This window comes from Eriocheir sinensis, chromosome 48 (genome assembly GCF_024679095.1).
Source record: "Eriocheir sinensis breed Jianghai 21 chromosome 48, ASM2467909v1, whole genome shotgun sequence".
Taxonomy (NCBI): Eukaryota; Metazoa; Arthropoda; class Malacostraca; order Decapoda; family Varunidae; genus Eriocheir; species Eriocheir sinensis.
The window spans coordinates 6,247,420-6,257,279 of record NC_066556.1 but is presented as its reverse complement, the minus strand read 5'-3'; the positions used below and the strand labels follow the sequence as shown (position 1 = coordinate 6,257,279).

General features: G+C 39.7%; 1 protein-coding gene across 1 annotated transcript; it reads right to left on the bottom strand.

Moving 5' to 3' along the window:
- Nucleotides 1-5,464: 5,464 nt before the first annotated feature.
- Nucleotides 5,465-9,735, bottom strand: LOC126981504 (uncharacterized). The gene is made up of 6 exons (XM_050832611.1): nucleotides 9,474-9,735; nucleotides 7,861-7,969; nucleotides 7,594-7,738; nucleotides 7,368-7,434; nucleotides 6,584-6,729; nucleotides 5,465-6,236 (listed from the first exon to the last, which is right to left on the bottom strand). The coding sequence occupies exons 1-6, from the start codon at nucleotides 9,588-9,590 to the stop codon at nucleotides 6,086-6,088; spliced, it is 735 nt and encodes a 244-aa protein (XP_050688568.1). The 5' UTR covers nucleotides 9,591-9,735; the 3' UTR covers nucleotides 5,465-6,085.
- Nucleotides 9,736-9,860: the final 125 nt, after the last annotated feature.

Sequence of the window (9,860 nt, the reverse complement as noted above, 5' to 3'; positions counted from 1 at the left end):
TGGGAAGGGAAAGATAAGGAATGAAAGGGAAGGTGAAAGGTGAGAGGCGTGTGAGTGTGCGTGTGTGTAAGTGTGTGTGTGTTTGTGTGTGTGTGCCTTGCGTGACAGTTGGACAGGTGAGATGACAGGTTAGACAGGTAAGAGGGCTATTGTTATTTGTTGACAGGTAAGTTGGGTGGAGTGGAAAGGTTATTCTCTGTGGTATTAGGAAAACAAAGCCGCCTACTACTACTTCTACTACTACTACTACTACAACTACTACTACTTTTATTTTTCAAACTACTACTACTACTACGGGCCTCCATCCATACATCCATACTACTACTACTACTACTACTACTACCGGCCTCCATCCATCCATCCATCCATCCATACTACTACTACTACTACTACTACTACTACTACTACTATTACTACTACTACTACTAGGCACCTGTTCCGGGTTACCATCATGTGATGCTGCACTGAGCTAAATTTTTATTGTTCCCTTTCACTCTCGCCCAAAGAATAGGCCCCTTACCTCCTCCTCCTCTTCCTCCTCCTCCTGCTCCTCCTTCACCTCCTTTTCCTGACCTGGTCCCATCTCTTGCCCCTTCCCTTCCTCGTCTTTTTTTCTGGTCTTCTTTCTCTTCCTCTTTTTTTTACTCCTATTATACTAGTCCTCTTCCCTGTTCTCTGTCTCGTAATTCTCATCCTCTTTCTCTTAATTAGTGTGTGTGTGTGTGTGTGTGTGTGTGTGTGTGTGTGTGTGTGTGTGTATTTGAGTGTGTGTAATAGGATTATCGAATGTGTCTGTCTCCATCTCTCTCTCTCTCTCTCTCTCTCACGCTTATTTCTTTCTTCTCAAACAAGATTCACTCTTTAACACTTTTTTTTTTTTTTACATTTCTCCTCTCTAATTTCCTATTGAAAAAAAATCTACCTTTCTCCTCTCTCTCTCTCTCTCTCTCTCTCTCTCTCTCTCTCTCTCTCGTAAGTTACCTCACCTGCGAACACAACAGGTTAGATCTGTACAGGTGTTAGGTGAAAAAACGAGAGAGAGAGAGAGAGAGAGAGAGAGAGAGAGAGAGAGAGAGAGAGAGACTGGCATATTAGGCCTTAATCCTGTTTGAATATAAAACAAACCACATAAAAAACAGAACAAAAAATTCCTACGTGCTAACACACACACACACACACACACACACACACACACACACACACAGACACACACACACACACACAGACACTTATAGCATTCCAAGCAAATTTAGCAACATACTGACAACACACACACACACACATACACACACCGAAATCATCTTGAAAAAAAAATAGAAAGTTACGAGAGAGAGAGAGAGAGAGAGAGAGAGAGAGAGAGAGAGAGAGAGAGAGAGAGAGAGAGAGAGAGAGAGAGAGAGAGAGAGAGAGATTTACATAGATATTCAGACCAAACAGACCCTATGGTCCAGACTAGGTGGTCTGTCCTTAAATCTAAGTGATTTTATATTAATCTGATGACTCCAAAACTTTGCATTTCTATTTCAGTAAATATTAAGTTGAAGGAAGTGTCGGTCGAGCTTCATATTAAAGGAGTCAGTCGTGTTGCACTGGACCACTGAAGGCGGGAGCTTATTCCATTCTCGCGCTGCAAAGATGAAGAAAAACTTGGTGCAGTCTGAATTTACTTGTTTACATTTAAGTTTTGTGCCTTTATTTCTCCTTCGCAAAGTGTCATCGATAATAAATAATTTTGATTTGCCTACATTCGTAAAGCCATTATATTTTTAAAAACATTCCATCACCTGTCTTCAGAACCGACGTTTCTCAAGAGAAAACATGTTAAGGGTTGAGAGAGAGAGAGAGAGAGAGAGAGAGAGAGAGAGAGAGAGAGAGAGAGAGAGAGAGAGACGAGGTGGAAGGAAGGAATTGGAAAGGGAAAGGAAGACGTGTGTGTGTGTGTGTGTGTGTGTGTGTGTGTGAGAGAGAGAGAGAGAGAGAGAGAGAGAGAGAGAGAGAGAGAGAGAGAGAGAGGAACAATGCATAGTAATGGACGGATGCAATACAATGACATAGATGATAAACGTGGGAAAGTACTTTAAATGGAGAGAGAGAGAGAGAGAGAGAGAGAGAGAGAGAGAGAGAGAGAGAGAGAGAGAGAGAGAGCGGTGGGGGGTGGAAAATTATCTGAGACCAAACACGTAGGTTGCAAAATTTTAGCGGTTTTACTTAAAAGGAGTTTGAAATTATAACACGTCTCTCTCTCTCCCAAGTTGCTACATATTTACACTTAGATTTTTGAAGAATCATTGTAATATCTTTTTCACGTTTCATTATTTTTAACTGATGTATTCTGAGAGAGAGAGAGAGAGAGAGAGAGAGAGAGAGAGAGAGAGAGAGAGAGAGAGAGAGAGAGAGAGTATTGAAAATTGATTAAGTAGGAAGCGTTTGATATAAATTCTACACACACACACACACACACACGCACACACATGGAAGCGACACACCCTCTCTCTCTCTCTCTCTCTCTCTCTCTCTCTCTCTCTACATTTGGTCTCCCCATCATGCAAAGGATATTGCGTTCGGGCTGAAAAATGATCCCTTCCTCGCAACAAAATCACGAAGAAAGGCTTTCTACCTCTAACATGTTCTCTCTTGGATCGATGACACTTGCGCACGAGGAACAATGGCGTAAAAACAGACAAGACAAGTAAATTCAGACCAAATTTTTTTTCTTCACCAACGTTGTAGTGCGAGAATGGAATAGTCTTCTGATTAATGTAAAATCACTAGTTTAAGGACAGACCACCAAGTCTGGACCATGGGGTCTGTGTGGTCTGATTTTCTCTCTCTCTCTCTCTCTCGCTTTCCGAACGAACCCTCAGGCCATTCAAAGCTTCGGGCTGTTGAACATATCCTCCATCTCCTCGTGTGTGAGTGTATGTGTGTACGTGTACCTATGTGTGTGTGTGTGTGTGTGTGTGTGTTGCAAGTAGTCACTTCTGGAAACAAACGGGCCATTTTCGTCGCCGTAATTGTGTGTGTGTGTGTGTGTGTGTGTGTGTGTGTGTGTGTGTGTTGGCATGAGGAAGGAAATTGCAGTAATCGTGTTGGTGATGGTGTCTGTGGTGGTGGTGGTGGTGTTAGCATTGATAGTGGTGGTGGTGGTGATGGTAGTGAAAGTGGAGGAGGTGGTGATGGTGGTGGTGTTTGTGATGGTAATGTTAGTTTTTTTATGGGCTTTTTTTTTACGAATGTTTTAACGTAATATTTTTTTTTTGTTATACACACTCTTACGCACTTTAATATCAACGGTCTTTTTAACGGTCCTTTTTAACGCACTCTTTTGCGCACATTTTTTTTTGTTTTTTACGTAGGGGAAGAGTGGGAAGGGGATAGGGAGGGGAGAGGGGGGAAGGGGTAGTGATGTATGGGTTATAATTAGTTCAAGCTCCCCCTCCCCTCTCTCTCTCTCTCTCTCTCTCTCTCTCTCTCTCTCCTCCTCTTACGCTCATACGCAACCAAACTCGTACATCCAAACAGCTTCCGTACTTTCACACACACACACACACACACGCACAAATATACATTGTCAGAAGAGGCCTACCTTCTTTTTTTACACACACACACACACACACACACACTTTCACAATAACACACACAAATATTCTTAGCACTAAAATTATAGGTTACGTTCAGAGAGAGAGAGAGAGAGAGAGAGAGAGAGAGAGAGAGAGAGAGAGAGAGAGAGAGAGAGAGAGAGAGAGAGAGAGAGAGAAAGCATGCAGTGTGAAAAATATATAAATAATAAATTGATAAGCAAAGAATAATGAAGTGATCTTTCATCGCATTAGAGTGAAAAGTTGTTTGAATCACTTCACTCGTGCAGAGAGAGAGAGAGAGAGAGAGAGAGAGAGAGAGAGAGAGAGAGAGAGAGAGAGAGAGAGGTCAGTAGGGACGAGGTCACTGGAGCAGGTCAAGATCAATGAATCAGCAAAAATAGGAAGGCACTGTAATGTGATAATAATGATAATAAAATAAACAATAATAATAATGATAATAAAGACAATAATAACAATAACAATAACAACAATAACAATAACAATAACAATAACAATAATAATAATAATAATGCTAATAATAATAGTAAAAATAACACTAAAAAGTAATAATAATGATAATAATAATCTCCCTATTACTGGTGTTGTTACTGTTTCTACTACAACTATTAATATATATTTTATCATTATTATACTTTAATTTATAGTTTGTTAGCAATTATCACAAAAAACAGCAACATTAATAAGTTATGATTTTTTACATACATATTTTTTTAATGTGTGTGTGTGTGTGTGTGTGTGTGTGTGTGTGTGTGTGTGTGTGTTCGTCTGTCAGTCATTGCCCAGTCCACTTGACCCTCGTGCCCTTTCCCTTCCCTCTTCTCCCAGCCCCCCACCCCCACCCCCCTTACACTACATTCACCTCCTTTCACTCCTCTCCATCTTCCTTCTCTCTCTCTCTCTCATGTAATTTTCCAGCAATATATGAAAAATTAATCTTCATCAGACGTTATATTTTAAAATAGTATATGAGAGAGAGAGAGAGAGAGAGAGAGAGAGAGAGAGAGAGAGAGAGAGAGAGAGAGAGAGAGAGAGAGAGAGAACAGGAAAACAATGAAAGGAAGATGTAATAGGTGGTTGGAAAATTATCTCTCTCTCTCTCTCTAGCAGTAGTAGTAGTAGTAGTGGTAGTGGTAGTAGTAGTAGTAGTAGTAGTAGTGACAACTATGCATGTGTTTGAACAAAATAGATATGTGGATTTGGTTAAAACTCATATTTTGAATTTCTTGCATATGTAACAAATTAGATAAATAAACTTTAAAGTCACATTTCTTGCCTATCTTTTCAGACTATTAATGTGTTCAAATAATTATAAATGTTACTTTACAGCTTATTTAATATGTCTAAATTTGTATGTAAAATCTAGAAAACAAGTGTAGCTTTGCCTGTCTTTTATCAAGTCTTTGATAGGGTTCCAGGATTGGTAGACTGATAAATTTAGATGGTACAGCCTGAATGCTTGCAGTGGGTGCTGGAAGGGGTTTTCCTGGGTGTTGTCTGCCCCTTTCTAATGACATCCAATAAAGCTGACTGAATGAGTAGCAGCAGCCATTTTCAAGATATAATTTTTGTCCAACATGAAGGAAATACTTATTCTTCAGGATATGCTGCTTTTCTCAGCTTCACTGCAGGATACTAATTTGTACTTCAAAGAGCAAATTTCATGTGGATGTTGAACAGAGGTCTGTTTTGCACACCTGAAGGCTGAAACATCAGGGACAGTAAAGCTGAAATGACAGCATATCAAGGTTTAAAAGTTCAATCCAGTGCAAGCTCTGCCTCTTCATCATGAAGGCCCAGTATTGTATTGAATATTACTTTACTGAAGAAGTGTTCTGTATACTTTGAGGGAGAGAAATTCACAATAAGTTTTAATCTTTATTATGCAAGTATACAAAAGTAAATATACTTTCATTTCAATGAAAATAATGATAATCTGAAACCTGCCTCATTATCAATTAATACTCCTTTAAAAATATTAATCCTCTGGGTGTTGAGGTTGCGAAAATATGCTGTGTAGAGTGGTGAGCAAAAACGTACATATGTTGTGTTGAAAAAGTTGAGGCTAATGTGTAGTGCTCAGCATACCACTAACCACGGCAGTAAAGTTGTTTGGTTCAGTGTGGAATTACAGTGCTTTGACAGTGGAAAGTCAATAGCAATTAAGTAATGTGGGTCATCAGATGTTTGTCTACTATTGGAGAGTTGCTGAGCAGTTTATTCATATAATTTTGTACAGTAACACAGTTAACATATAGGATGCTAGCCCTGCAGTGCAGTGAAAATAAAGGATACAGGTATATACTGTTTAATGAAATATTAGTATCAAACTCCCAACAAATGATAAAACAACAAAATGAAAATATAGTCATTACTGTATTCCATAATGTTTGTTAACCAGCTTAGTTGATAATCTAATCAATTACTGATCCAAGTATGCTGGGGTCTGATACAAGTGCGCTGGGGTCTGATTTAGAAATTATACCTCACTGTTCTGACATGTGAACGTCTTGCTGTGGAGCAGCTTCATCTGCTTTTTGTTGCAGGGCTTCCAGCTGCTGCTTCAGGGCTGCCTCCTTATCCCTAAACTGATTGGCTTCCTTTTCAATTTCCTTCAGGTATTCACTACCCTCATTTCTGAAAGCACAATGTTATATTAAATCACAAGCACAAGCTGGAGAAATTGACATAATAGTTTGTAAGCTTGAGAAGTTGCCATAAGTTTGGTCTTCATGCTAGAGCTTAGCTAAAGTTCATTCAAATGAAGTCCATACACAAAGAGAATCTTGGATAGCACAAAGTTATCTCTGGACAGGGAGATGGTGCACTCCAAAGCCATAAACAAATTCAAAGCTGAGTTTGATCAATTGAGCCATAGAGATGGATGGACCGCATAAGCATAGTACGGTACATTTCTTGCATACCAGAACTAAGTAAATAAAACTGGGTAAATAAACACCCACACCCATGCCCACACTACCTACAGGATGGATTGCAGGGTGTTCAGCGGAAGACTTCCGTTAGTACTGGCATCAGCAACAAGTGCCGCATGTTCCTCTTCCAACTCTGCCACTTCCTTCTCCAGGTGAGACAGTAGCTCTGCATTTTCCTCCTTGTTCCCTTTCTCACCCTACGGGAAAAAGAAACTTCATTCAACCTCTCAGTCATGTTATCAAAAGGAAATCTATGCATTACCTGGCCAGGTCATGAACTCTATAAAAGTACATAATGACAAAGGATTACGTACACTAAATCATTTAACAAGATGGGTGGTGGTGAAGCAGGCATTAAGGGGGAAATCCACTGCGACTTAAAATTGCATCTATGGTCATGATGTCTATTAACTTATGCAATAAGCATTTACTCAAATGCATCATTTTCTGTGTATTGTATGCATCTCTGTATGATGTGAAAACAATACAAATGAAAAGTGGAAATTCTCCAATATCCTCTTGGTAAGAAAACTTGGGAAAATGCAATACTAAATGGAAAAAGAACCTTCCCGAGACATGAGGTGAGTCAAAATCTGTTAGAAATCTTCAGTATTGGTCTAGGATTACAAACTGTGATGCATGGTAAATATGGGATGTAAAAGAAAATTCATAGTAATTGTGCACATCATAGCAGAACTTCATATATATATAATACTGAAAGAGAAAAAATGAAAATGAAAAGCATATATATATATATATATATATATATATATATATATATATATATATATATATATATATATATATATATATATATAATATAAATAAAACATACCTCCCCCAGCAGCTGAAGACACCGGAATTCAGAGTAGAGTTCCCGCATCTCTTCCTCAAACTCACTCCTGCAACACACAACAGACATGCTTGAAGGCCCCTAACCATACAAATATTACAACCCTGGCAGTTCATTCCACATCATCTTATCCTTTCTTCATTTCTTTAACTGATTTTAACAAGCCATGAGGCATACTGTACATATATATGCTTATGGGCACACTTACACCTTCTTCAGCCTCAGCTGCCGCAGCTCTTCACCCCGTCCCCTGACCTTCTCTAGGTCCTGCTTGGCTGCATCAAGTTCCTCATTGAGCTGTTTGATCCGCAGGAGGGCTGCATTCTCCTGTTCCTTCCAGCCACGCTCCCGCACTGGAACGACAAAATTTATTACTACTAGATATGCCACCCCACAAACCTTGAAAAAAGAAGACAAGAAATCTTCAACAGAATGTAGACTCGCATAGCAGGCCTATGCAGGGTGATCAACTCACCTCGCTGGGCATCCACCTGTGCCCTTAGATTGGCAGTCTGCTTTTGCTTCCCCTCCAGCACACTTTGCAGCCCCACCCTGCGGCTCTGCAGCTCCTCCAAGGCTTTGTTCTGTCACAAAGGAAAGAATGCAGGAGGTCAGACCTTACAAAGCACTCTGAATTTGAAATATATCCTTAAAACTCAATATTGCAACACGATAATTGGAAACCTATTACGTAATAACTAGTTTCTTCAGTGGGGTCATGTGATTGGCTGATCATTATTTCAGTACTTTTCTGTTAGTTAATGATAGCAACTCACTGTGGGCTTTTTTTTTATTATTATTATTTTTTTTTTTAAGTGTACGCCTATAGCGCCGGTAGGCTTTCTTGAGGGGCCTGGATGGTAGTCTGCCCCAGTCCGTCAAGGCGCAGGCAAGTATTTATAGTGGCGCCATCTTCTCTTGGCGATATGTGAATGTGTGTCATTCACCCAAGAAAGGCCTGATGGGGAGGTGTTGCGACTCGTGACTTATGATTTAAAGGGTCTCTAGGTTTGCTAACTGTGAGGAAAGAAAATTAGTGGCAATTAATGGAGAAAAATGTGAAGGAGGCAAAATAGGGTGTGTGAAAAAAGATTGTAAAAGGGGTGGATTAGGAATGATGATAAATTATTTAGGGGGTACAGTGGGAGAAAGCAGGTTAAGGGTAAATTAGGTGGATGGGAAAATGAAAGAAAATGGAGATACAAAATATGGAGCTGTCACCTGGGAAGTAATGAAAAGGGAAGAGGTAGGGATAAATTTTTAGCTGCACAATTTGATAGTGACTTTTTTTTTTGGTAGAGGAAACAGTTCAAGGGCAAAAAAAAGGAAACAATAATAAATAAAAAAGCCTGCTACTCACTGCTTATCTATCCATAAGCATCTTACTTTTCTTACTTATACTATCTTATCTTACTTATACTATAATCTTACTTATCCACAGAAATATCAACTTTCATATTCGAGGAGCTTGGTAATATAGGCCTATGCGAGTGTAAAGGGTCAAATATGTCTGCAGAAGCTTTGTCCAATGGGGTTAAGAAAAACAGCCATGGAAACCCCTAAAACTTCCACAGTAGACTTAAAAATAAATATAGGCTACTAAGGTTTCGAAGAAGAGTTTGGTAATATGGGCCAATGAGTCTAGAAAGAAAAAAAAGGAAGAAAAGAATGAGAGAAAGGAAATTAAAGGGTAAAGAAGTAAAGAAAGATGGGAAGAAGGAAAAATTTGAAGAGCCATAGAAGAAAAATAAGATAAATAAACTGAAATGATGGATAGATAGATAGACAGAAGGAAAGGGTTATATATGTCTGGGGAAGCCATAGATAAACTGAAATGATGGATAGATAGATAGACAGAGGGAAAGGGTTATATATGTCTGGGGAAGCCATAGATAAACTGAAATGATGGATAGATAGATTGACAGAGGGAAAGGGTTATAGATAAACTGAAATGATGGATAGATAGATTGACAGAGGGAAAGGGTTATATATGTCTGGGGAAGCCATAGACAAACTGAAATGATGGATAGATAGATAGACAGAGGGAAAGGGTTATATATGTCTGGAGGAGCAATGGCCGGGGCTCACCATGTCTGCCAGGGTGGTGCTGTACTCGCTGAGGGTGCTGCTGAAGCCGTCCATCCTCGCCCGGGGCTCCACACCCTTCTCCCTGGTGCTCTCGGCCATCTTCACGGTCTTAAACATACGTGACACTCAGCTGGGTTATGGTGGACAGGCTTCGAACACCGGCACGTGGGGCTCGAACCAGGGATCACCGCTAACACGTGGTCTTGTAGGAATCAACTCGCAGCCGCAAAATAGCTCGCACAGAGAGGTCCAACTTGTTTACTTTTTTTCTATATATATTTCACTCACCGCTATTGTTTACTTGTTCCGTTTCGGCTCCAACACGTGGCAAAAACATCTTAATCAAGAGAAGGCTATGTAACAAACGAATAGGGCAGATTTTTGGAA

What these genes read in the sequence shown, in the direction of transcription:
- LOC126981504 (XM_050832611.1), bottom strand. Translation starts at nt 9,590, where the DNA reads ATGTTTAAGACCGTGAAGATGGCCGAGAGCACCAGGGAGAAGGGTGTG. An exon ending in CAGCTGAGGCTGAAGAAGGT is followed by an intron (nt 7,435 to 7,593) that starts GTAAGTGTGCCC and finishes TGTGTGTTGCAG; the next exon opens with GAGTGAGTTTGAGGAAGAGA. An exon ending in AACACCCTGCAATCCATCCT is followed by an intron (nt 6,237 to 6,583) that starts GTAGGTAGTGTG and finishes TTGTGCTTTCAG; the next exon opens with AAATGAGGGTAGTGAATACC.